General features: G+C 34.5%; 4 protein-coding genes across 9 annotated transcripts; all 4 read right to left on the bottom strand.

Moving 5' to 3' along the window:
• Positions 1–3223: 3223 nt before the first annotated feature.
• On the bottom strand, positions 3224–8340 carry LOC140832870 (AT-hook motif nuclear-localized protein 10-like). Of its 5 annotated transcripts, none has more exons than XM_073197131.1 (6): positions 8203–8340; positions 7195–7842; positions 6407–6459; positions 4595–4726; positions 4247–4408; positions 3224–3780 (listed from the first exon to the last, which is right to left on the bottom strand). In XM_073197131.1, exons 2-6 carry the CDS (start codon positions 7670–7672, stop codon positions 3541–3543), a joined length of 1065 nt encoding a protein of 354 aa, XP_073053232.1. In that variant the 5' UTR covers positions 7673–7842; positions 8203–8340; the 3' UTR covers positions 3224–3540. The 5 variants fall into 5 exon arrangements, with proteins under 5 accessions (XP_073053232.1, XP_073053233.1, XP_073053236.1 ...); XM_073197132.1 differs by having other exon boundaries at positions 7195–7795; XM_073197135.1 differs by having other exon boundaries at positions 7195–7817; positions 8203–8330.
• Positions 8341–11211: 2871 nt separating this feature from the next.
• Positions 11212–15712, bottom strand: LOC140832868 (SWI/SNF complex subunit SWI3B). Its single transcript, XM_073197129.1, has 6 exons — positions 15440–15712; positions 14909–15342; positions 14265–14636; positions 13077–13215; positions 11749–11861; positions 11212–11648 (listed from the first exon to the last, which is right to left on the bottom strand). Exons 1-6 carry the CDS (start codon positions 15657–15659, stop codon positions 11463–11465), a joined length of 1464 nt encoding a protein of 487 aa, XP_073053230.1. The 5' UTR covers positions 15660–15712; the 3' UTR covers positions 11212–11462.
• A 593-nt stretch (positions 15713–16305) lies between these two features.
• LOC140832867 (uncharacterized) lies at positions 16306–21381 on the bottom strand. Of its 2 annotated transcripts, none has more exons than XM_073197127.1 (8): positions 20727–21381; positions 20296–20419; positions 19353–19482; positions 18211–18250; positions 17884–18121; positions 17522–17656; positions 17350–17424; positions 16306–16855 (listed from the first exon to the last, which is right to left on the bottom strand). In XM_073197127.1, the coding sequence occupies exons 1-6, from the start codon at positions 20943–20945 to the stop codon at positions 17532–17534; spliced, it is 876 nt and encodes a 291-aa protein (XP_073053228.1). In that variant the 5' UTR covers positions 20946–21381; the 3' UTR covers positions 16306–16855; positions 17350–17424; positions 17522–17531. The 2 variants fall into 2 exon arrangements, with proteins under 2 accessions (XP_073053228.1, XP_073053229.1); XM_073197128.1 differs by having other exon boundaries at positions 17522–17623.
• A 1392-nt stretch (positions 21382–22773) lies between these two features.
• On the bottom strand, positions 22774–26675 carry LOC140832869 (probable serine/threonine-protein kinase PBL21). Its single transcript, XM_073197130.1, has 5 exons — positions 25942–26675; positions 25514–25698; positions 25161–25350; positions 23859–24250; positions 22774–23374 (listed from the first exon to the last, which is right to left on the bottom strand). The coding sequence occupies exons 1-5, from the start codon at positions 26036–26038 to the stop codon at positions 23087–23089; spliced, it is 1152 nt and encodes a 383-aa protein (XP_073053231.1). The 5' UTR covers positions 26039–26675; the 3' UTR covers positions 22774–23086.
• Positions 26676–27072: the final 397 nt, after the last annotated feature.

Raw genomic sequence — 27072 nt, 5'->3', positions numbered from 1 at the left:
AATGGAACTTTAAACTTGAATTCAAAGTAATATGCTATTTGTAAGAAATGACAATATGAAATAAATATCAATTTTTTTGGGTCAATGAGCCACAATTTGTTTCTCGTCTCATATTGAACTTGCTCATATATATTTTGTGGTAGAATAATTTATGAATATATAATTTATTATATTTCAAATTTCTCATTATAGAAAATTATTTTTCCCGTAAATTTTGTGATTTAAATTTCCATACGAAAATTTAAAATTTTTAAAGAAAAAAAACTGATAAGATAGCTGACATAAGAAAATAACATATAAAAGAACCAATAAACATTACATAGATAGTTTACGAGTTCTCATTGACAACTTAACAAAACATAGAAGGGAAAAAAGAAAAAAGAGAAGGAAAGAAACCTTGAAACGCATCATCGTAGTTAGCACAAAATCCGCAATCTAGATTTGACAATGAAGACCACTTCTGATCTCGCATGACGGTTTATTTCATCCTACTCATGTGGACATTGTCCCCATGATAGGATGGATGACAAAGATTTGCCTGTGTATATATAGGATCCACTTTTTTTTCGAAATTGTATGTGTGACAAGATTTTACCCGTTGAAATAAAGTGAGAGTAGTGTCCACATAAGTAAGATCTCATCTATCTCGCATGATATAAACAAGCACAAAGAACAAAAAATAACATAACAACGAAAAAATAGAGCCAAGCACGTGAAATATAGTAGCACAAAATAAAAACAAACATTGGAAAATGGAAAGAATGAAATAATAAATTTTTATAATAAATGAAATAATAAAATATTAATAGCATCAATAAAAATACATTTTTCATTTTACTTCTGTTTAATGCTGCAATAAATTCGAAAACCCATTTATGAATCATGAAAACGTCAGAAGTTTCGGAGCATGCATAATGTTTTAAACACTCGTGCTATTCAAATATATAAATGATCATTTTTGGTGTCAAATATAAAGGCAATTTTTTTAAATACCAAAGTCAAACTTTCAGTCCATCCATGTCAGAAAAATATATATTTGTACTTCTTGATCCACAAAAAAAAATCTATGCACTCATTGAGCCTACATGTCTTTCCACGGATGAAAATCATAATAAATACATTAAAAATTTGATATTAATATATGATATTTGAATACTAAATGATTTAAATATGATATAAAATACAAGATTTTGAGTATAAATTTTGAACAACTTTATTAATATAAACATTTGCTTACATGTTTGGTTCTCAAAAAATCATATATTATAAGTATCATATCTAAAATAATTGGTACTCAAATATCATATATTATTATCATATTTTAAATGTTTCGTAGCGATCTTCATCCAAAAAAGACATATCTGTCATTAATATCAGTATTTGCATATATATTTGAGTTCTCAAAAATCATATATTAACATTATATTTGAAATAATTGATTCTCAAATATCATATATTAGTATCATATTTTCAATATTTTATACTGACTTTCATTCGAGGAAAAAATGTGGGCCCAAGAAGTACATAAACATTTTTTTGTCTACTATGGTGTGTAAACATATTTTTTTAGGTAAAAACTGTGTGAGACGATCTCATAGATCGTATTTGTGAGACAGATCTATTATTTGAGTCAGCCATTAAAAAATATTACTTTTTATGCTAGGAGTATTACTTTTTATGCTAGGAGTATTACTTTTATGCTAGGAGTATTACTTTTTATTGTGAATATCGATAAGATTGACCCGTCTCACAGATTAAAATCCGTGAGACGGTTTCATATGAGACTCACTCTTTTTTTTATTGATACTGAATGTAAAGTTAAGTTTGGATTGGAGATTTTTTTAAAAAAATATCCATCAATCAAACACAATATTAAACAATTAAACACAAATTTAACATACGGTAAATCAAACACAAATTAAACATTGGTTTAAGAGAATAAATTAAACACAATGACAATTTGGACAATACACATCTCATAAATAAATCACAATTTTAAAGGTAATATTAGAACAACAAATTAAATACAAAATAAACACAATAATTTAAAATAAACACAATAATTTAAAAAATAAACACAATATATCAAACTTAAACTAATAATAATCTAAAAAATAAACACAATAAATTAAACACTTAAACACACATTTAACATACACAATAAAACAAACACAAATTAAACACCAATTTAAAATAATAAATTAAACACAAGGACAATACACAATTCAACCAAATATATATGCATACACTTACACATCAACATTTTGGATGGTAATTTTATAAAATCACAATTGGGACTCATAAATAAATAATCATTTTAAAAATAATATTAGAACAATAAATTAAAAACAAAATAAACAAAATAAATTAAAACTAATAATAATAAAAAACATAAACACAATAAATCAAACAAAATAAATTAAATATTTAAACACAAAATTAACACACACAATAAATCAAACACAAACTAAACATCAATTTAATACAATAAATTAAACATAAGGACAATTTGGACAATATACAATCCAACTCACTATTTTTAATGATATAAACATGATTCTTTGATCAGGAATGAAAAATTACACGCTAGAATGCTACATGTGCTAGAATAAAAAATCTAGAAAATTAAACCTGTAAGGCACTAGCTTCTTCTTTTTTCTTTTTTCTTCTTTTTTGATGTAGAAACCCACCTGTCACTATATTTCGATATGTAAATTGTAAATCCACGGGTCAACAATAACTTATAAATCATACTAACGAGATAAAACTGTATTAGATAAACTTTATGTGACATATTCAAACGCATCCAAAAATATGTTGATAGAAAACATTGAGCTTCTGACCATTTGTGAAACACGTACCTACTCCATCAGCGGTCTAAAACTTCTCAAAACTTCAAAGCATTTATGTCTCCACAAAATGAACTACTCAACGCATATTCATCCAATTCATTCTTACCCAAAATTTTGATTTAATTTCCATACACCATAAACAGAGGAAGATTTACTTCTGCCATTTTTTTGTGCTGACATTACACTACCATTATTATTGGTTGTGTGGAAACATCGGGTTAAATCAGATTACCTCCCATTTTGAAGGGGTCCAAGATTCAAATTTGGGACAAACGCCCGCGAGAATCTAACATAGGGCATACAAATTTGATTTTTTTTTCCCATCTAAGCTCGCCGCCGATCCCGTGTGTTAAACATTAACACAATGGATGTGATAACCAAAACGTCGATAGCACGAGAATAAAGAAACACAGCAGCTAAGTATTAAGGTGATGGAATCAGGAGATGAGTACCCAGCAGAACATCAAAGGTGTGGCATTAACCACAACAGCCTTAAAAAACTAGTGTGTCAAATAACAAGTGCCCAGGTCCACTTCATGCATGCCCATAAATTAGAGTCTAGATGCAAAGCAGACTGTGGTCCTTACTCAGATAATAAAGCTACAGAGATTACTTCTACTTCTACTTCTACCATAAGTTAGCTTCTAAGATGGAATATTTTCAAGTATTCATACGACGGCGAAAAAGATCATTTCCATGGCATGCCGGATATGCCTTGGAGGTTATTATTAATATTACAGCCTCCTGAGCTCAGATTGAGAGGACTTGCAGGCCCACCAGAGGATTCGCTGAGACTTCCTCGAGATGGTGAGCTGTTGGCACCTGAAGCACCACCCAAGTTAGCTTTTGGCAGACCAAATAAAGACTCCATGTGGTTTGCAGATTTCAGTTCCTTTCGACCATCTGCGAGAAAACTTCCAACTATTACCTGTAATAAGCGAAAAAATCATTTCATGTATTGGAATTCCGTAATCAGTTTTATACATATAATATATAACGTGCACTCATAACTCGAATTACAGTCGAACAAATGGTAAAAGTGACAAAAAACTCTTGAACAACTCGTTTCCTCGGAGTCCAGAATCATTAAAATATAATTTGGGTTAGGAAGGCCCTAAGATGAGCCCAGCGAAATAAACTAACTTAGGCCAAACTGTGATCTGACCCTCACAGATGCACTTTAGATGGTAAAAAATGTTCAAAGATAGTTCTGCTGTCTTCCAGTCCGATATTTAACAAATAACCACAGGTCGAATGATAGTTGAGCTCTGAATTTCCAAATGAATAGTGTAAGGCTGTTATATGTGGCGCAACTGATACCAACTATGGGATACATGTATTCATATTCGCAAATCAAGACCTTGAACAGCTTTCTTCCGATCCATATAACCAACCTGTACAGGGGAACCGGCAATAAGCAAACCAGCCACACAACCACCGAAAACCCTTCCATCAGATCCAGATAATGTTATACTCAATCCACCAATTCTGCTTTTCTGGCCAGAGACTTCTGACAGCAGAAATGAGCCAGAGAGGGACAAGATATCAAATCGACCCTGCAGAATGGGAAAAAATTGTAACAAGGAAAACAGGGTGAAATTTAATAAGAAAACTCATCTCCAATATCCTAGTCCGGTTGTGGATCTCTACAGAGGAATTTGTCATGCTAATGAATCAGGCTTCAAGAAATTTGAATAAGCTTCACATGCCAGCAATGGTAATATAGATCTAAAACAATAAACCTGATAAGTTGCAGTTCCACCAGATGTTGCAGCTTGATGGAGTGTCACGTCTGATATAACACCACTGCAAGATAAAATGCAAACGGCCCTTGGACCATTCTGAGAAAATGCCATTATTTTTGAAGATACATCCTGAAATATCATTTGCTGATTTTTAGTTATCCAATAATGAAATCTTCAACTTGTAACTTGTATCTGAATTCTGGTGACACACGAGTGTCAAGATCTCTCACACAAAAAACCTCTAATTCAAGCGAACCCAATTCATTTTGGGCGAGGATGGATGCGAGAACAATCCAACTGCAGATAATCAATGGCAAAATATGTGCCACAAATCTAAAATTGATCCAAGTGCAGAGAATTAATGGTAAAAAGTGTGCCATACGCACACTAAAGAAGTGTCAAAGTGGTGTGATACACGAAGTTGTGTGAAACACTATAAATACAAGCTGCTCTTCAAAAGTATGCATTAGAGCAACGAAGAAAGGTTCAAGGTGTTAAGAAATTTCAGGCGAAAAGAAGCCATAGATCCTAATGCGTTGCATAACCATCAACAACAGAACAGCTAATGTTAAATGGATATATCAGAATGGATCATGAACCAATTCAATTAGTTCATTGGCGTGAAACTACATGGAAAAGTTAAAAGTGTTACCCTTCGAGATCATGATGCCAAAAGAAACAACTGATGAATGGTGATAAACTACTTCAAATTTTCACCAAGTAACATGTCGAAATTATAGAGTATACACTAGAACTTCAGCAAATTGTTGAAACCCTACTTGCCAACTAAACAAATTAGAACAATTAATCATAAGATTTGAAATACTAACTCAAACATCTTAGTGTGCCTTTAAGGCAAGCTCGCGTAATGATTAATCTTGCTAAATTGAATCAAACAGGAATCGCATAAGCAATACTGTCTTACCGGTTAGTAAGAGTAGAAATCCCTGAGAAGGAACATACACAAGAGATGTACATATTTCCCACAGATAAGCCATTTTATACTTAACAAAATAAGATACCGTTAGTTTCGATTTATATACAACTCAGTGACTTGATCTAAGCGGGAATGGAGGGCAAAGAAACTTCGGCTTTTTCCCACTCAACATTTAATGTGAAAACCAAACTTTTCATCAATTCATTCATCTGAATGCTTAGACAAAATATTTCTTGTCCATTATAACTTTTAAAAACAGATACAACCATGTTGTATATAAATACAATAAATCAAAAATTGGATCACAATTACAAAAAAAAAAAAATCAATTGGTCAATATCTCTTTTAAGCATCGAAATTCCTTTCGGTTTAAAAATGCATTTCAGTATTTAGTCTCTCTCTCCCTCAGTTCCTGCGTGGGCTGCTAATCCTGGCATACCTAATGCATAGAATCAACTTTATGGCAGGTAAAGTGTTTTCAATTATTACTGGATTGTAGATTTTAAATTTTCCGTTACCATTCAATTGAGCTATGTGTGAGGAAATATCATGGAGCAAGAAAACTGAGCCGCCACTACTATCATACAAAAATCTGATCCATCATTCTAACAGATACCAAACTTGAACAGATCGCAATCTTAGGTTCATTAATGCATATCCAGATGCTAAAATAAATTTAAAGCACTAGTTTAATGGAATCCGAAGAACAATTCTTAATGAAAATGTGATAGGGTACTATGAATCTTGGTTTAACTCCATGTTCTTTGGCAGTAATGAAATATATATGGATAAACCCAAGTACCCAACATAAAGGAATAATAAATAGTTTTTACTGATTTAACAGAAATTAATGCAAGTATTAAAATGTCAACCTCTCCAGCCATTACGTTGATAACATGAGGTACAAATCCAATACCAGTCGAACCTGCAGGCATAACTATATGTCAGAGTTCATCAGTGTGGAATTCCTCAGAATGATGATGAAACAGGGGGCGTTGATACTAAACATGAGCCGCGGCTTAAATTTTTTAACAATGTCAATCAATTTGGAAACTCACAAACAAAAGAAATAATTGAATATAAAGCATACAGTTGTAGCAAAACGACGAGGAATATAAATTATTCACTGCTTTTAATCTGAATTTTAAAGATTTAAATAGTCAATCAAAAGATTGGATACCATGTGTAGATCGAAACAAAATAGACAATACAGCAAAAAAATGAAAGATAGATAGTTCGGTGAAGAAAAGAGGAAATATTAGAAATTATGTTGTAACTATGAAACAGTTACCAAAACCTGGAGTGGGTCAGATCCAAAGGCCACAAAGATCCACCACGCTCGTGTGTGCTACTTAATTCCAGCATACTTATATATTATTCACTTGCCAATTTCGCTATGTAATCCATTCAATAAAAAATTACTCTGTCATACAACCCACTTGCATTACAATATTCTTCGATTGCAGCACCACAGATACTACCGTCTACCAATACATTTTTATGGATCGTGTACTGTATTAACAACATAAAATAAAACCAGAAACTACAAAAACATAACCGAATCCATACAAAGAAAAATATTCCACATTCCCTGCCACATGTGTAAACCCGAGAATCTTTGTATAAATAACATTCTTTATGACAAATATTAGATTTATACCTAAAGCTTCGACCCGTTGCTTCTTGTTTTTCGAACCAGGAGGTCTGCCTCTGGCCTTCTTAGACGTGGGAGAAGCAGATCCACCCAGTGGTAGCTGGGAATCCTGCTGCAGCATTGGTGGAGGCGCCGCCTGTGGAGTGAACGTCTGTAACTGTTGCATCGCGACATCAATGGGCTGCTGTCCAGAAGCCCCGCCACCATCAACCCCATACTTCCTGGGCCTCCCTCTCTTGCGTTTCTGCTCACTGGCACTCGAGTTCATCGCGTTCTTCGTCGCGCCAGCAGAGATGGACTGGAACGGCGGCGGCGGAGATCCCATTGGCATGTACGTAGCGGTCATGCCTTCGGTTGTATAGCCCATGCGCATGTCATGATTCAGCTGTGGTTGAGAAGCCACCGAAGACTGCACAGCGCCCGGATACAGAGTGGAAGCTCCGGTGAACTGCTCACGGTTTGTCATCGCTGTTGTTTCAGACATTCTGCCAATAATACCGAAAACACCCTTGGAAATTTGTGCAAATTACTAAAGGACCACAGAAAATAGCCAGAAAAAAGGCAGATCTTCCGCAGCAGCAGCACTAGCTTCTTTGAGTGTCAAGCCCTAAAACCCAGCCATTTCGAAACTGCTTCAATTCAAGCGACACTCAACTGAAACGCGCGCATGCACTAAAAAATCAATGAATTTTCTTTCTGCTAAAAAATTAACCATTCGAAAGCAGAAATTTAACCGGAAACACCAAAATTCGCCACCATTATGCTCGAAAAAGGAGCGATAAAAACAGTGTCGCGAAACCGATAATTGAGAAAAGAGAAATACAATGAAGAAACGAGCTGTAAATACCTCAGCTTTCCTGCTGTAAAAGATTCTACCATAAGCAGCAAGTCGCCGAATTTTCTATAAAAAAAACTAAATTTTCCGAATATTTTAATCTTCACGAAATAGTATTACTCAAAAATGACACGAAAAAAAAAAATAACGAAAATTAGGTAAAATCATAAACATCTTACCAATAAATTACGGAAATTTTGTGCAGCGGCGTACGATTAAAAGGATCACAACGAGGGAAGTAATGAATTTTAGGGATTGAGAACAGAGACAGGAAATTAGGTTTTGCGTTGAAAGCTACCTACAAAGTAAATATTAGATCCAATCGCTAATATATATTTATATATATATGTATATATATAATATTTATTACATTAAATTTTCTTATAAATATAATTATATTGGAACAATTTTTCAAAAAAGAACTATTGGAATAACTTTTTAGACATAATGTAATGTTTGATTTTTTTTTATTTTATCTTATTTTATTTTTTTATAAAAATAAAAATATTGTAGATATAAATTTTCTCAATTTTTGTGATGTCATACGATCTATTATATAAATAGGAATATGTTCATTACCGTTATAAAGAGCAATCCTATGGAATATGAAGACTAATTAAAGTAACAAGCCTCCCAACATGGCACATTGCAATAAACTAGGCCTTCTAATTCTTCCTAGATTTCGTCTCTCAGTGTCAATGTCGGCCCAGAAGTGAAACTAGACTAGATATGCACGTCTTTTCCCGGTTATTCACGGAACGTGAGAAAAAAACATATGATTCGCATCTTAATTTAAATGAAATGAGGGTCGTTGTGGTCGGACTCTATTATTGATTTCTGATCGTTGCCAATCTTATTCCAATTCCAAAGCTCCACTCATAGTAGGTTGATAACCCAACAACAAATTCTGATTAGTTTTATCAAGATCTTAAGCAAATTGTACAAATGCTTCTAATTCTGCAAATTGTTCTAATACATATTTTTTGAATGTATATTTTCTATCATTCTCCGGATAATTCAAATCGAAGCACCAAAGATGCATCTTCCTTTTTAAGAATTCGGAACCGAGGTTCGCGGTGGTGAAGGAACTGGTTCATATACTATTCATCTTTACCTGATGATAAATAAAGAAAATTCTCTCTCTTTTGAAAAGATAAAACTCCACACTGCCGTCTCCCGTAGAAATCTGGGCGGTGTCGCAATCCTAGTGTGTTGAAACTGATACATTTTATTTATTTTAAAATTATTAATTAATTGATAATGTGTGCATTTTCAAGAAAATAAAGATACAAATAATATAGTTTGTATGGATAATGTATAAGTTTGTATAAAAATAATTTAAAATTTATTATATATGTGTGTAATTTATTTAATGTGATATGGATAATAGTTTAATTTGAATATTTTTTTATGATGCGATAATTTGTTGTCATTATTATTCGTTGTGTATTAGATAAACCTTCAAGTTAACACAGTAGTCGTAAATCATGTTAGTAAGGTAAAATATACTAGACAAACTTTGTATGACAATTGACAGGCTCACTGAGAATGTGGTTGAAAGATAATCGAACTCTTGATCATTAGTCAAACACTCATTTACTTCGTCAACTCAAACACCTCATTGAAACGATTTGAATGTTAATTTGTTTAATGAGACGATGATAATATTGATATTGGGAAAATTGTCACACCAAAAGGGGATAGAATATTTATTATTCAACTCCAACAAGAAGAGCTAAATCATCTTTTATGTGATGCAAAACATTGGATAATGTGAAAAAATACATGCGATCCATTGTATATCATTCGATCAACTCCAAGGGTAATTCTTTATCATCGAATAAATCCTAATATCCCTATGCATACATTAGTTTTTTTCTGCATAGTTTTTGTTTATGAATAACTATTGTTGAAGTTCAATTAATATTATAATTTTGTTTATGGGATGAGGGTAGTGTTGTCATTTGAAAAATATTTTGTTTATTGAAATAATTGTAGTATTATCGTTTAGAAAACGGTCATAAAAAAAACAGTATATTATTTATATAATATTATATATATTATAATTTTTTTTTAATTTTACATAGACATAAATGCAAATTCAGTTTTAATATTTTCATAAATATACATATTTATCACTACAAAAATAAGATTATGCTTTTAAAATATTTATTTTTATTTAAAAATTATTATATAGAGGAAAATATTTTAAATACTTTTATAGTGATATTTGAATGAAGAAGCTGTCTCAGACTTTTATACCATTCACTGAAAAAATCAAGTTTAAGTAAATATTTGATAATTAGTATATTCTCTATCCCAATTGATTGATGGAATATAACTGCCCAAATATACATGGTTTGTGAAGACTATTTTAATGTTTGCAAATGTTTATAAAAAGTTATTATGAATTTTTTCTTTATAAAATTTTGTAAATTTGTAAAAAAAAAAATCTATAATTTTTTTAAAACATTTACAAACACTATCTATATATGATAAACGAAATTTATATTTATATAACTAAATTTAATAAGAAAAAAAAAATCATTGTAGATATGGAGAGCGTGAGGAGGCATATTTATTTATTCATATGAGTTGGGCATATTTATATTAATAGCCATATATTTTTATCGTTTGATTTGAGCTAATAAAATTTTAATATTTTATAATATAATCTAAAATAAATTAAAAATTTAAAGGAATAATGATTATATTTATTAACTGAAATATTATTAATTCAATTAATACGCCCCACTTTCTATCTGCGATACAGCCGTAATAGGGTATTGTTGGATTCCATTGCAAAAAGAGGCCATTCCAAAATATACGACATAATGAGTCTTGTTCCCAACAGACAAGAAAATCTGACACTTGATAAAATTAAGATTCCCACTTTTATAAGCTGTTAATAATCGTAATCAATTCTAGTTAGTTATTACTCTCTTTGTGTTAATACAATAGCACTCGAGCTCGAATTCAAGCTCGTCTCAATTTACCTCGAATAACGTTCGAGGAAAATCGAGTTTGTCGATCTCAAGTTTAAGAATCACTAATCAATTGAATTCAAACTCAAGTGGTTGAATTTTCCGACTCGAGCATGATGCGTTTCCTATGTGCCTTGCCTCCATAAATATCGTCACAGTCCATTTTATGTTAGATGCACTCAAACATTTCAAGTCACATATCCATATTCTAATCACTGTCTTTCATTATATTAAACGTGTCTCAAATTTCTCTAACTTTTTATCTGAACAAGAACAATTTGACTCGCAACTCCATGGATAAAGGCATCCATTCTCTACTTAATATGTTGGACTAAAGATCTACAGGCGTGTTTGAAAGGATAGTTAAAAAAATATTGGCAACGGAATACTAGTGCTAGCGTACAAAAGTTGAGAAGGGATTATCGTATCTTAAAAAAGAGGGCAACGTCAAGACATCAATCAATTTTAATGGCTTCTGAACCTGTGTTTTCGACAATTTTCGAGTCGTTAGACTGGTGAAACAGAAGAGAGAGTTGATCAACAAAAAGAGAGCTCTGCATTAGTTGCAGGTGTTTCCATTTCCTCTCTATTTGTAAGTCCATTTCCTCAAAATTAAGGATCTTGTCCTCGATCTCCTTAGTCTGCGGGGGAGCAAAAAATACATAACGACGAAGGCCAGCAGGTGTTTAAAATTGCACAAAATAAACCAAATAAATGGAGATAAATTGCAGAAGTAGATACCTGAACGGCAATGCCAGATATCGCGTTCTCCAGCTCTCCTTCTTCCTTCTCAAGCTGTAATTTGGCTTCTGCCAAAGCTCCTTCCATTGTACCATTAGATGCAATTTCAGAATCTGTATTGGAAAATGGGAAGTTAAGCAGGAAATGACACTTCTTTTCCATCTACGTATAACTCCAAACAGGGTGGAGTCACCCACATATTGCAAGAATAAGGTAAAGATATTAATACTTTCAAATATCATTTTTCTCGGTTGGTTCGATCCTACCTGTGGGGGGGGCACTGCCCCCACAGGATTTAGATGGTCCAGATTTAGCCACATTTGTGATTTAAAAAAAAATAGTGGACCCCATGTACTTGTGGCTAAATCTGGACCCTTGATCAACATGTGGGGGCATGTAGGGTGAAATATTCCATTTTTCTCTGTTCAAATGCTTTATGCTTGCATAAATTTTTTTGAACTTTCTCATCCGATGATGCAGTAAAATCTTCTTTGTACCCATTGAAGCACTGTTAGATGTTTCCCAATTTTGGGGGACAAATAAAGAAGCAAATCTCGTTACTCAATTACTGAACTTCACTTGTGATTTGTAAAAACAAGAACTATGCAAGTCCTATAAATAATAAATTACTTGTCCTTTTTGTTTGAATCTTTTGTTCAGTGGGTAAAATAAAAAAAAAATCTAAAAATCAGGTCAAACACTAAGAAAAACACTTACATCCAAAAGTCGAGGCACAAGCCCAGCTTATTTACTTATTTTATCCAGTTGTTCACGAATTACCATTTTCATCACTTTTTATTTGCATAGAAAAGGATACCCAGTACCCACGTGCATTATCGCTAACACGTGGATAACAGTTTATGTTAAAAACCAAGAACCTAACAGAAAAGCGAAGGATGAATATTTTTATAGAGCACATGAAGTTGGGCCTTAGTGGAAAACGGCAGGGACGGCAGGGCAGAGTGGGCGGCGAGGCAGAGGCAGGCGGAGGGGCAGGGGTGAGGCAGTGAGAGGCGAAGGCAGTGAGAAAACGAGACAACAATCTGATGGTTTAGGGGCTTCATTTTTTTATGCTGACTAAAATCAGACTTTGGAAGTGCGATTTTAATTTGCCAAAAACTTTTTTAAAAAAAGTTGTGCACAAGCAACCGCTTAGCGCCTCAAAGTGAAGCGCAGAAAAGCGCTCACTTCTTAAACCTGTTGTGCTTCGGGGAAGGGCTTATGTAACCGAGGAGAGCGCTTTTGACAACTATGGCCTTAACTGCTATCAAGTACTTTATAAGTCTCCTCTAATAAACAATGAACGAGTTCCAGTTCATAGTTCATACCTTGCTGGTTTGCTATGTTGGACGAAGCTTTTAAATGATCCTCATTTTTTCCATCTATGAGATCAGACAAAGCTGTTACTGCTGCATGTGCTGCTACTTCTGCAACATCGACCCCAACCAATGTGGAGAGGAAAGCAGCCTAAAGATACATTAGTAACAAACAATCATGAATTATATACCTATAATGGCATAAAGGATCGAGATAAAATTTTAAAGATTAAGAGCTCGATTTAGACCATTTCTCTAAGTTTGTTCAACAGGTTCCAAACTCAAGTTCTAAAACAGCATAGCACAATTTAACTATGAAGAGAAATTGATCGAAATTTACATGATGAAGACACAATGCACAATCATAAATTTGAGCTTGCATGCCAGCTCGTGAGCTTTCAAACGATTATATACAAGCTTGAGGTCATCAAAATTGAGCTCACGAGCACGCTAAGCTCATGTTATATCCTAAAAGTGAATGACTGGTTAATATCAACTAGCAAGTTAACTATTGTTTATTTATTCCCATACAGCAATGAACAGTTTAGACAACCTTGAAATTAGGCACTTAAAAGTATAAAACTTCCTTATGCCCCCTCAAACCGTCGTTCGTCTAAGACTATAATTCCTACATCTTTCAAATGGATATCTTTGCCCCTTCATTTAATGTATTTCAGTTGCTAGTATTTTGTTGAGAGTAACAAGTGAGTTGCCACCAATTATCCCAAATCCAAGAGCAAAGACAAACGAAAAACAGGAAGAAATTATGCTCAGATCATTGACTAGCAACACATCATCTGCATCTTTGCTCACATTGATCGAGGATTAGTTCAACTCCTTTAAAGGGAAAGGGAATACAATTAGTGAGAGACACCATCATGGAACTACAAGGAAATAGCAAACCTCCTTGCTTTAGTCTAATTAATCCACCAGTGTGCCTATTACCATAGGGAAATGAGAATGAACAACATTTTGATCTCCAGGAAAAAAGATTATACATCAAACACATCCTTAACTAACCTATGCATAAAATGCAAAATATATAATAAAGAGATAAGACAAGACCGTATTTCTTCTAACCACGATAAAAAGAAAGTGCTAACTCTCTCTTCAAACATAGATTATGACATTATTCAACTATACCTCTAATCACAATATCCAAGAACTAAGTTCTACCACAGTATAAGATAAAATAGTTACCTGTGCCATTATTGGGTTACTTGCATCAGCAAGTGGTGAAAGACTCATTCTTTTTGCCGGTGTTGACCCATTCTGTAAACCTAACTCTGCATCCAGCTCAGCAGATTCTGGAGGACCATCAAACTGTTCCCCAAAAGGAAGCTTTATAAAGCGAGCTACACAGTCCTTCACATTTTTTCCTCCGACGTGCTCTGAAACTTTCTTCCAATCATCACCATAATGCATAACTGCTTCCAGAAGCTGCAAAGTCTCTTTATCGGACCAATCTGTCTTTGACTCTTCACTGATCTCAACCCGCTTAAAATCTGATTGATTCATACCTACCAGATAATTTCCACGCACATAGCACCTCGCACAAAGTATCATATCATGCTGCACAATAAATTAAAATTATCAGCAATTAACCACGTTAGGTTCTAATCTACCAGGACTAATATTTTAACACACAAAACAAAGAAGAACAAACCAAATGCAATACAAGGATGAGGCACAAGAGAAAACAAAGACATGTACGTGCAACAGTAGCTCAAGCACACAATTAATTCAATACAAACATAGAGCTCAAACAGCATTGAAGTAATAGAAGCTAAAGTGAACTCGATCAGCAAAATTATTTAAATGCGTAAAAACGAACGAAAAAAAACCTTATCAGAAGCAAAGCAAGAAATGGTGCAAGGTGTCTTGCAGCCACTGCAGAGCCTGTTTTTCGGTAGAGCAACATCAGCGTTGACGCTGCTACCAACAGGCACTTCGCCACCCTGTGAGGTGGCAGTAGTGGATTTGTTCTCTTTATCCTCCCACTTTAGCTGCGGCTGCTTCAAATTAGAACCTGTAAAGTTGATCAAACCCCAAGACTCCAAGAAGTCAAATACTCTTCGAATAGACCCCACATCGCCGACTATGGTCTTCCTCACCTCCGTGAACGTTATTTTCCGGGCAGGATTATCTCGGAATCTCCTGATGATGGTATTCCTGTAAAATTTATAAAACTTGGGGTTCTTTGATGGCGACCTTCCATCAAAGAACTCCGGCACGAAACGAACCTCGCATTCGTGAATAGCATTCCACGAAAACCACCCTAATGAAAGAAAAAGCAGCAAATCAACATATAAAGACCATTTTTTAATCAAAATTAAACACCACAATTAAGAAATTTTGATAGGTAATGGTCGTACGGGAATAGCTGGGGATGTGAATGACCTCGGCGTCGGGTTCAGGCGGGCGGGGAGTGATGGAAGCAGGCGGGCTGGCGGAGCAGTTTGTGGCAGTAGTGGGGGCGGCGATTATGGCTGCCGCGGAATCAGTGATTGACGGCGTAGGGTCCGCCTCGGCAGTGGCGGTGCCGGTGGCGGGCTGAGGGGAGGGTTTGGGAGGTGGGGTGATATCAGTAGCCATAATAATAAACCCTTGATCTGCCAGTTTGTATACTGGTACTACTCGTACAGCACGGAGTATAAATGGATAATAAATAAATAAATAAATAACACAAAAGATGTCATTTGATCCCCCACCAACTATATTTATAAAAAAAATATTGTTTTTTTATGTTAAAATTATTATTTGCCAATCATCCAGTCACGTGAACAAACATATTAAATTTTAATATAAATTATATTTTTAACATAGATAAAAACTTGTGTGAGATAATTTTGTGAATCATATTTTGTGAGACAGATTTTTTATTTGGGACATTCATAAAAAAATATTACTTTTAATGCTAAGAGTATTATTTTTTATTATTAATATCGATAAGATTGACATGTCTCACAGATAAAAATTCGAGAGACTCATCTCATAAAAAACCTACTCTTTTAAGTATATTAATTTTTATATAAAGTGTAGTCATATAGATATAATTTCCTTAAATATTCTTTTTTTATTTTATGGTATTAATTTTTAGGTGAATAAAACAATCAAAACCCGGGGATAGAAACCTCGTCTGGGTAGGTTCTCAAATAAATTGTATCTGCCACGACACCGAGTAGGTTCAAATTCACGATATTCTTGCTATCTTCCGTGGCACTGCGCCATGACCAAGAAATGCCGAAATCTCGAGTGTCTCAGAGATCATAATATTTCACAAAGAATTGTCTCAGATGAGAGAGATACAAGGTTACAACAGTCGAAAGCTCTGTTGTTACACAAGACCTGGAGCTGCTTCTCATACCTTGAATTGAAGCTCCAAGTTATGAATCCAGATTTTGAAAAAAATAAGAACTGTTACGTACAGAATGATGACCGAACTTTCAAATACAATGCAGGATGCAACACGAAGGCCCCAGAGATTATCCACAAAATGAAGGGTACTCCGGATAACAAACAAGAATCATATGTTGATTTTATAGGATGACTACTAGTGTATACCATTTAATTACTACTATATAGATGGATGCCAGAAACCGATTCCGGCGGCCACCATAAGTTGACAATGACCCTCTGCCAGTTAATCCAGATGGCCGGTAGAGTACAACAGTTTAGATGATGTTACACGGGAATTGGAGGAAGTGCGGCCTGCAAGTCCCAATTTCCTCCCTCCACCATCAGGAGCTACTCGGGCATTGAGTCTTCGGTGAAAATGACAATATAAAGACCTACACGTATTGAACAAATACTGGATGAGCGCGAACTGAAGAATTTCAATACAGAATGGGACACGTGATGATACCATTTGGTGACTCCTGATGAGGTGTAAATAAGATACTAGCATACCCAAATTACTAGTTTATGTTCATTTTCCCTCAGCCATCAACCGTCCATATTTCCATTTAGATTAAATGGTATAACAAGATCATTGAGAAGTTATATTAATAATACCAAGAAGATTCGAATATAGCAGATATTTATGACAATTTACAGGGAATCGAAAGCATTTGAATGGACCGTTTCGGAGTCTCTCTCTTGGAATACAAGACACTCGCTCCTTCAGAACATTTGGAGAAAGAGCTTCTCAAGCAGATGATAATTTTTACATTATCACCGAATAGTCCCTATCCCAACTTTGAGGCAGACAGAAAACATGAAATGCTGAATAGATACGATTGAAAACCATTACAAGTACAAAGACATTTCAAAACTAGTTAGATACCTCTAGAATGCAAAAGAGATGATTTCCGAGGCTAGACTGGAAGCCTTGCCACTCAAGTAACAGTCCTGCTGCAATCTAAGGGTAGATGAAAAGGTGGCATAACTAAGTAATAAGAATATCAAGGAAATAATGGCAAATGAAAAACATACATCCAAAGGTGGATGGGACTTGCCTAGAACTCTTCACCCAGCTTTTGGGTCAGAGCCGCTACCCTCTACAAACTGAGGAGAATGTGCAGGTAGTATGAACTGTGGCTGCTGTGGAAAAGGTGCACCTGATACAACCAACATATTTACCGCAGGGATTCCTGTTCAAAGCTAAATTTATAACACAGTGTTCCATAAAAAAACTCATTAACATATGCCATGGATGACATACAGAAAGATGCCACGAGCATAAAATCCTGGTAGAGAACAAAATACTTGAGGACTACAAATCATTAGGAATGATGGCCAACGGGCAACGATAGGCTTTCAAAGAAATGAGAGGTGGTGGAGTTCTGTTATTGCCGTCACGGGAACCAAATATACATACCTGTAGGATACGGCACTGAAAAAGCTGGAACAGTATTAGTTGTCATTGAATTGACGCTAGGCCCGGCAAACTGCAATATCTGATGACTAGGCATTGCATATCCTGGTAATGCTGTATAACTATGACTTCCAAGAATCGCCTGACTCATCTGGCTGTGAGGAAACATGGTTGTGTTAACTGCTCCAGGTACACCATATACTTGAAGGTTTTGCTGACTTCCGTAGGGATTGTAAACTCCCTACAAGACAACATAAGAATGACTTAAAGAATACCGGAATAATGATTTTATGAAAAACCTTTGGGAACGAGTTTCTCAATGCTACAGACCTGAGAATAAGTATATTCTGGGCTATAAGCAGCAGCATACCTGTATCAATTCAAGGGTTTAAATGATCAATTGTGAAAGAATATTGAACTATAGAATATACTCAATTTAAGCACTCAAATTCTGATTTTGGCCATGAAACTTTCCAGATAAGATGCAATATGTGATTTAACACTTATTTCTCGCGTACCAACAAAAATGCAGAATTTCCGTCATATATAAAATGTGATGTTCTAAAACCAAACCATATTTCTTCAAAAAAAAAAAAACCAAACCATATACAAAATCCTGAAGAATAACAACTTTACAAATCAATCGAGGCAGAACAGAATTCGATTCTAAAATGCTTAAATTCAGGCAGAATAACTGTTTCTGTCATTTAAAACAGTTCTGTCTATGCCAAGTATGAAATATAAGGATGTTGATCAAGCCATGACAAATATGGATGCTTGAACGCATAATAACTTGATAGGCCAAAATTATACAATCCTATATCACCACATCATATATATGGATAGTGCCATATTTCTCCATGCGTAAACTTAATCATTCACTCTCTTCTTATCCAAGAACCCTAACATTAGTTGCGAGAACTTACTGAGAAAATTATTGTTGCTGGACGATCCTTCTACAAGGAAATACCTAGTTACTTTCATTAAAGCAGACTTATATCAACATGGATGCATAGCAGCTTATGTCGTGATAACACGTTATAATGTGACAGCTGGAATCATGTAATTATCACTAACACAAAAAAAGAAGAAAGCAGAGAACAAATAAATAGACTTTTTTGTACCAGGCCACAAGGAAGACGTCAACAAAAACAAATAGCTGAAACTCCAAATATAACTCTTCTAAGGGTACTGGTTAATTTAGTTTTTTCACATAAAGATAATATATAGAATTCGACAAGATTTGTCACATGTGAAGTCAAAACCAAGACTAATGATCATGTACACCCAAATTTTTGCTATATTTCTGCATTATTCATAATTGTTCCTGGCAGCTTTTAAACTAGTGAGACACAATGAACCATAAAATAATAATTATGCAATTTTGAAAATAATACCAGGAGTTTGGATGTGGAAAGTTACAAAATTCAAAATACTATGCCCATAAATTCATTTTATGACAAGTCTCTCACCCGTATGGAGAATACACCAAGCCTTGTTGAGCATTTTGAGGGACAGGTTGCTGGTAGCCAAAATTTCCCATGTAATGGCCCCTAGCAGTTGGCAGGCCTCCAGGATAAGGTGATGGAGATCTAAAACGTCCTATGAGCAACAAATGCAGAAAAAATTAAATTATGCTGTGCATTGAGACTACATTGAAAACACTACATTTAAGGTTACAGTCGAGGTTTACTTGTTCTGAAGTAAGGACTGATTCAGAAAAAAAATTTCCTTACCTTTATAATTTACACAATCTGGATTGACAGAGTCGGTCATCCTCAAATTAGGTTCATTCCACATGCATGCTCAAAGATTCGAATTAAAAACTCATGTATGATGTACAGAATTTTGTGTGCGAACCCAGATTTTCAGAGGATGTCCAGTCATTAATTTAAATAATGTTTAAGAGCAAGAATTAGATTTGTGGATAAGAACATACTTAATAATAAAAATTTAACTTTCAAAATAACAAGCGGAACTCATAACAACAAAGATAATCGGACTAAAAAGAGATTGGCTCATTTAAGCATAGAAGGCAGCTGATTAAAGTTTTATTTCGCAGCAATAATAATCATTAAACTAGTGCTACCTTGTCCAGTCATGCTCTAAAAATTTGGACCGAGTCCTTGAGTAGGAGCAGTACAAGACTGAAAACTTACGCATGAGTTCGAAGATAGCAAATTTGTAAGAGTACATTATATTTTAAATTGGAAAATGGGGACATGTAGTCCACCAGCAACATTTTCGAGTCAAACTGCTCAAGAAGTACCAGAAACACCATTGATGTTAGGCCAGCAAGTGAAGTTTAATATCTTTCACAATCAGTTGAACACTCTGTCAAATAAGAGCCAAAACTGGAAACTCAAGGACGCTCCCATATCAAACATGATGGGCACAATAATTGAGGTACAGTACCGAAAGGAACTGCTGCCCTAGGTCTCCCAAGTGATGCTAAATTACAATTTGCTCGCCTGCCATCAATAATTGGAGTAGGATCAGCACATGCTCTTCTAGCTGACTCAGGTTCTCGGAAAGTCACCTAACCTCCGTACAAACACCATTTTAAAATATAGTCATTAGATCATCCAAATTTCCATTTTCGGCAAAAGAAATTACTGATAACAATCTCACTAGATGATCAAAGCTAATAAAACAATAAATGATCAGTCAAACGGCAAGAATTTGGAACAGAAGCAAAATGAACAAGAAACTTAATTATGTTGGATCTTCAAACTTTTATAAACCGGACAGCACGGTAACCAAAATCCAGACTTAACACAACTGCAGTACAAACAAAACAAACCAACAAAAAGTCATCGTATTCTGAATCGGGACCAAGAACTCACAAAACCGTAGCCTTTTGATCGACCGTTGTTGTTATCTTTGATGACAACAGCCTCAAGAATCTCCCCAAATTGTTCGAAATATCGTCCCATGGTCTCACTCTGAGTCTCCCAAGCAAGCCCCCCAACAAAGACCTTAGTAAAAGTGGTGTCACCAAACGGAGAATTCATGTGGTGAAATCCACCAGGGCCCGTTTTAGCTGGTTGCTGCTGATATGCCATACTCACTAAAATAAACCAATACACTCAAAATTGGCCCTTTTCCCCGTTCGTAAGTAACAGAAAGCGGGAAGGAAGAAAATACAAGAGGTTCTAGCAAATTATCAACACAACAGGGAGGAAGGCAGCGATTCAAGTGATGCTAAAGCACCATTTCAACAGGAAAACCCAAGAAAAACCCAAATAACTGCTGAAAACGATTGACAAAACCATATATCTTTTTATCAACAAGAAATTTAGAACAGAAGCTTCAATTTACAAGAAAGGGTGATGGATCAAACAAACATGAAGATCAAGGTAGCCGAAACTGAAACCCACAAAAAAAGGGAAACATAACCCTAAAATTGAAGCTGGAATGGATGGAAACAGCAGGTCGACACCCAAACAAAAGTGGGTTATGATCCGCTGTCGGAAAATTTAGAGAACTGGATGTTGACCAGCGCCAGCCTTTATTATTTATACTGACCATAGTATAATATATAAATATTGTCTATTTGTCTATTTTAAAAAAATAGATGAATAAATAACATTAAATTATATAAAATTAAAGTCGAGGAATGTCGATTGATAGTTCATATATGAGCCCATTATAGTTATGCTCAAACCATGATGTGGGACACTTAGCTCATCCTCCACTAAGATTGGAAGGCTTTTCGAGTGGATCATGTACCTCTCTATAAATATCAAGTTTGAGTGTTCAGTTGATTCATTATTTATATTATTTTTCATCAGCACCCTTAACTGTTCTCCACTTATATCCTCAGTCTCTGATTTGAGCGTCGGAGAGGTTATGTTGGGACACCCTACTGGCCTACTTCTAACGGTCTTATTCGTGATTTCAGGCTCAAGACAATTTCGAAACCTGCGTCTGAATTGATGACACTTGTTGAAATTGGACCTTAAATTTCCCGTGAACATCATTGATGACAGTGAAAAATTACAATTACGGGTAACTTTTGAGAGAAAATATGTTTTGATATTTTCGTTCATAAATTATAAGTTAGTAATAAATATTTTCAGAATTACACGTGGAATTCGACATTGATGTAACTAAGTCGAACTAATGTGGTAAAGTTTTATAATATGGCAGAGAAGTAAAAGATATATTATTTTTTAATATTTATTATTTTTAAATATGTATATACAAAAATTATTATAATGTTTATACAGTTGATTTTTATAAACAATTATTTTTTGAGTTAAATTAATTTTAAACTACAAATAATTATATTGTAATATTTATAATTTATTAAATAATTTGTGAATTTATGTATAAATAATAAAAAAAGTATGTATTAGTTTTGGGCCACTTTGAGATTAATTGGGGCCCAAAACTAATTAAAAAAAGTCCAGATTGTTTATGAATAGCATTGTGAGATATACATTCGGGAAGCCCGAAAATAAATGAATTTTTATATATATCCGATGCACAATTTGAATTGACTTGATATTTATTAAATAATCATTTCCGGAGCGGGTTATATTTTTGTTTATAATATTTAAGTATTAAAATAATTTAACTTTATTACAATATGTTTAATATAAAAATTATAAATATGATTTTTATATTTTTAATTAAATATAAATCAATAGATTTAACTTATAATAAAATTGTAAAATAATTTAATTTGAATTGAATAAAATCTAAAAATTATTTCATTTTGTTGGATCCAAAGCGCGCAACTCACCGTAGAGCCCTGCTAGGCAATGGCCAACCCCGGGCTCTACCGGTACACGACGCTACTCGACATGATTCATACATGGAGATAAGTAAATGACACACTACTCAACACGATTCAAACATGGATATCTCGAACACTAAAACTCGAAAAACAGGTAAACTGATGCACATGAGTGCTCGAATACGAGTTTCTGCTTCTTAAGGTGTATAAAAACAAAGGAATATTCGACTTCTTGCCACTTATAAAACAAAAAAGAGAAAGAAAAGATGTCAGCGCACAAGTACAAGTATTTACAGTATATAGCTACAAAAGACAGGATCCGGTGTAAATTTTTGGCCAATAAAATATAAATCCTATGTTAGATCAGCTCAAACAAATCGTGATTCGCTGCTTACCAAATGAATCCGACACAGATGATATTTATGTCGTAGCCTCTTGATCCGGAGCCTCCGAGAATATGCATTAGTTCTCGAGATCTTTTCTTCTCGAGTCAACTTTAACATCCATCTGAGATGGTGATGATGATGTCCTACTGTGAGATCTGCTTCTACAAGAATCCTCAGCTCGAGAAGCCAAGTATTCAAGTGCCATAACAATATCACTTATCAGGGGTCGGAAACTAGCTTGTTCTTGAAGACACATGGACGTGATTGCAATAGCATGTTGCAGGCTTCGGGTCGAGAAACGCCCTTCAAGTAGAGGGTCCACCATCTGGGAAAATTTCGTCCGATCCTTCAAAAAAGGATGAGACTGCAAGGGAAAAAAGGATCACTATCGTTGAGAGGAGATGTTTTTATTTATTCTAGCTTAGATGACAACTATCATCTCTTTATAGTGGTAAAAAATATTGTGATAAATATGGTCCGAAATTTCTTCATAAAAATGAAATGAAATCAAATAAATTTTTTATCTAATTACAATAATGTCAAATCTGATTCCAGAAATATTATTTGATTTCTAACAATTCTAATGCAGCACGACCATCACACACTGATTTTTAGGACCATATCTAAGGTTTGGAAACATCATAGAGATTTTGTATAACTAAATAAACAAAACAGTTTTTACAAAAGAAGATATATAAATAAAATGCTTCTATTTCTAGATTATGTTCACATGAAACATGGAAAAAAAATTCTTCCAGAATTTTCAATGCAGATTCATTTTTGAAAAGGATATATTGATACTTGATATGCTACAGTAAACTACTAGAAGTTGAAGAGTAGAAACTCACCCACACCACCAAATTCTGCTCTCCAGGCTTTCTAGAGCTGTCAATAGCCTTGCGTCCGGTAATCAGCTCCAACAGAACCACGCCAAAGCTATAGATGTCTGATTTTAGAGTTAGTTTACCGCTCATGGCGTATTCTGGGGCACAGTACCCATAAGTCCCCATGACTCGTGTTGAGACGTGAGTGTTGTCACCAACAGGTCCTAGTTTGGCGAGTCCAAAATCCGAAAGCTTCACGTTGAAGTCATTGTCCAACAATATGTTCGAAGATTTCAAATCGCGATAGATGACCGGTGGATTTGCTTTGCAGTGAAGATATTCAAGGCCTCGAGCTGCACCAACAGCAATTTTCAACCTTATGCTCCAACTAAGTGGCTTCTGACCAGGCGCTATATCTAAACAAAAATTATTTTGATAAGAAACTCATTCGTTCATATTCATTAATAAATATTAATATACTGTTAAAGGATAATACATTGTCATGGCTAATATGTGAATGACTAAGCCAGGTATGCTTGTTGGAAAAGAAAGCAAATCATAGAGGATAGATTTTTTATAGCTCAACAATTGCACAAGCTTCAAGACGAAATGAAAATTTGAGGGCCAACTCGGTAATTGGAAGATAGGTTGTTTCCTTTTTCACTATGATTCTATGAGAAAGGCCTCGTCCAGAACGTTGAATAGATTTAAACAAAGCACCTAAGAACGAAAAGAACACACGGCCATTAAAATGGTTTTCTCCATTTCAAGTGTCCCTATCTTTTACTCACACACACACACACACACATATATATATCTGTATATTCACACTAGTGTGCTGGGGCATGTCATGGGTGTCATATTAAATTTTTTGTATTTGATAATTTTTGTATACAAAAATATATATTATTTTATTAGGATATGATACTTATTTGATAAAATTATTGAGATAGTTTGAACTTTTAGATAAATCAGAGAAAAGAAAAAATCGAAAAAGTCAGAGAGATGTACAAAAATTACTAATAAAATCACAATAAAAAAGTTAGAAACAAATATTACGAAGAGTAAAACTATAAAAACACTACGTACCAAAGTTAGACGTGCTCAAGTTTAATAATATAGTGTGCGCAGGCAAGCTAGTTTCAGCAAGCCAGTGACAAAAATGCCTACTAATACTATGACTCAGTGCCATGTTAAGCACCGATATAGACGAGTCTAAGCTTAAAACATCAAACGAGAGTGAAGAAAACATTTAAAAAAGAAAGCGAAGAACGAAAACGCAGACTGATGTACATTGTTTCAACTAAATATTATATCATAAATTACCGAATAGATGATTTTCCAGGCTACCCATTGGCATGAACTCGTAAACTAGGAGCCTCTGATCGCCATCAGTACAATACCCGATCAAGTTCACGAGGTTTGGATGGTGCAGCAAACTCAACATAAGAACCTCCACTATGAATTCTTGATTCCCTTGAAGGCCTTCAAGATTAAGTTGCTTCACTGCCACAATCTGATCATTAGATTCTAAGATTAGCACCACTCGAGGAACAAATAGCATCAACGAAAATTCCACAACCAATTTAACAGATTCATGGAGCCTATGTCTATTATCTGTAGTTTCGAATCCACAAGCTACAATCCAGATTTAAAAATTAGATAAACAAAAAGCTTACCAGGCCAGATTCTAACCGGCCCTTATAAACGCTACCAAAACCACCTTCACCGATCAAATTAGCCCCCCGAAAATTCTGTGTTGCTGTCGCAAGCTCCTTGAATGAGAAGCCGCGTGCCACATTGCCCTTTTGGCCGTTGCTTTCATTGGTTTTTACCCTCACAGAGTTTCCCTTTTTCCCACACTCTACATAAAAAAAAAAGAGCATAACTATTAAGAGATCAATGTTCAGCACCGCAAATCCTCCATAAATCAATCCGCTAATTAGAATTAGTCTTTCCCTTCTACAAACTACATATTAAACTATAGTTTGAAACAAAACAAGCGTATGAAAATGCATTCAAAAAAGAAAGATACATCACAAAGTGTAATAAAATCACATACAAATTTGAAAACAAGGACTAAAGAAACAGCAAAACAAAAACGAACCTGAACCATCCACTGATCTTAGAGCCGTATCTTTATCGTAGTCCCTCACATCCTTCCGCCGAAGGCTCATGCAAGAAAAGCAACTCATCCCTTTCATCCACCCACCCTCTCTTTCTCCTCACAGCTACAGTAATCCTTAAAATAAAACCAGAACCCAGAGCCCAGTAAAATCTACCTCACAGAAACCCGAGTCAAACTACACAATCACATGTACAGCATTCCATAGAAAAGATATAGAAAAAATATATTATACAAACAAGAATACAGGAGAGAGAACACTTTCAAGTTCCCTCCCCTTCAAATCCAAATCCCAGATGAAAAAAGAACACCTCCCCCACTAAAAGCTAACACGGATCTAAAGACAGCCAAAGAATTTATCTTTTAGAGCAATAATTACAACTCCAAAATATATATATATATATATATATATATATATATATATATATAGCCCTTTTTTATATACTTATGCAGGGATTAATAAATAAACAAAGATTAAGCGCATTGAAATGAACAAACAAACAACATTAGAAAAAACCCCACAAGGCCAGATTTTCAGGGAGGTATTTTGTTATGACCAAATGACTATAATTTTATAGCCAAAGATCTCTTCTTTTCGATATATTTAGCTCAGATTCCTCCTCCTCTTACAGCCACCCTCTTTTACCGCCACCCTTGACCCCAATGCTTTCTCATTTTCCCCATTTCTCCCAAAAAAAATTAATTTCTTGAAGAATTTTTTTAGTGTGTGGGCCTTTTGGGGGTATTGAGAGCAATAAAAGCAGAGTCTGATACTGTTGCGTGTCACTGTCATTCACAGCTTGCATTTAAACGTTGGGGGGAGGCAGGACAGTGAAATTACTCTTTCACCCTCCGTACACACTACTGGGATTTGCTAATTTACGCTCCCATTGATTATCCCGTGTCTCGTAATAAACTGCTTGGACATGGCGATTACGTTGTACAATCTGTATTGATCATGTTATGTTAACTTGGTCCCATTAAATCTTTTTAATAAATTTGTTAGTCAATTTCATACTAAGATTTTAAATTTAAGACGAGATCGAGATCTTGAATTGGATATATAATTATAATAAAGTTTATTTTGGTTAATTTTTTAAAAAAATATAATTT

The sequence above is a fragment of the Primulina eburnea genome, chromosome 5 (genome assembly GCF_022965805.1).
Source record: "Primulina eburnea isolate SZY01 chromosome 5, ASM2296580v1, whole genome shotgun sequence".
Classification (NCBI taxonomy): Eukaryota; Viridiplantae; Streptophyta; class Magnoliopsida; order Lamiales; family Gesneriaceae; genus Primulina; species Primulina eburnea.
Note: the sequence above shows the minus strand (reverse complement) of the source record. Positions and strands in the feature narration are given on the sequence as shown.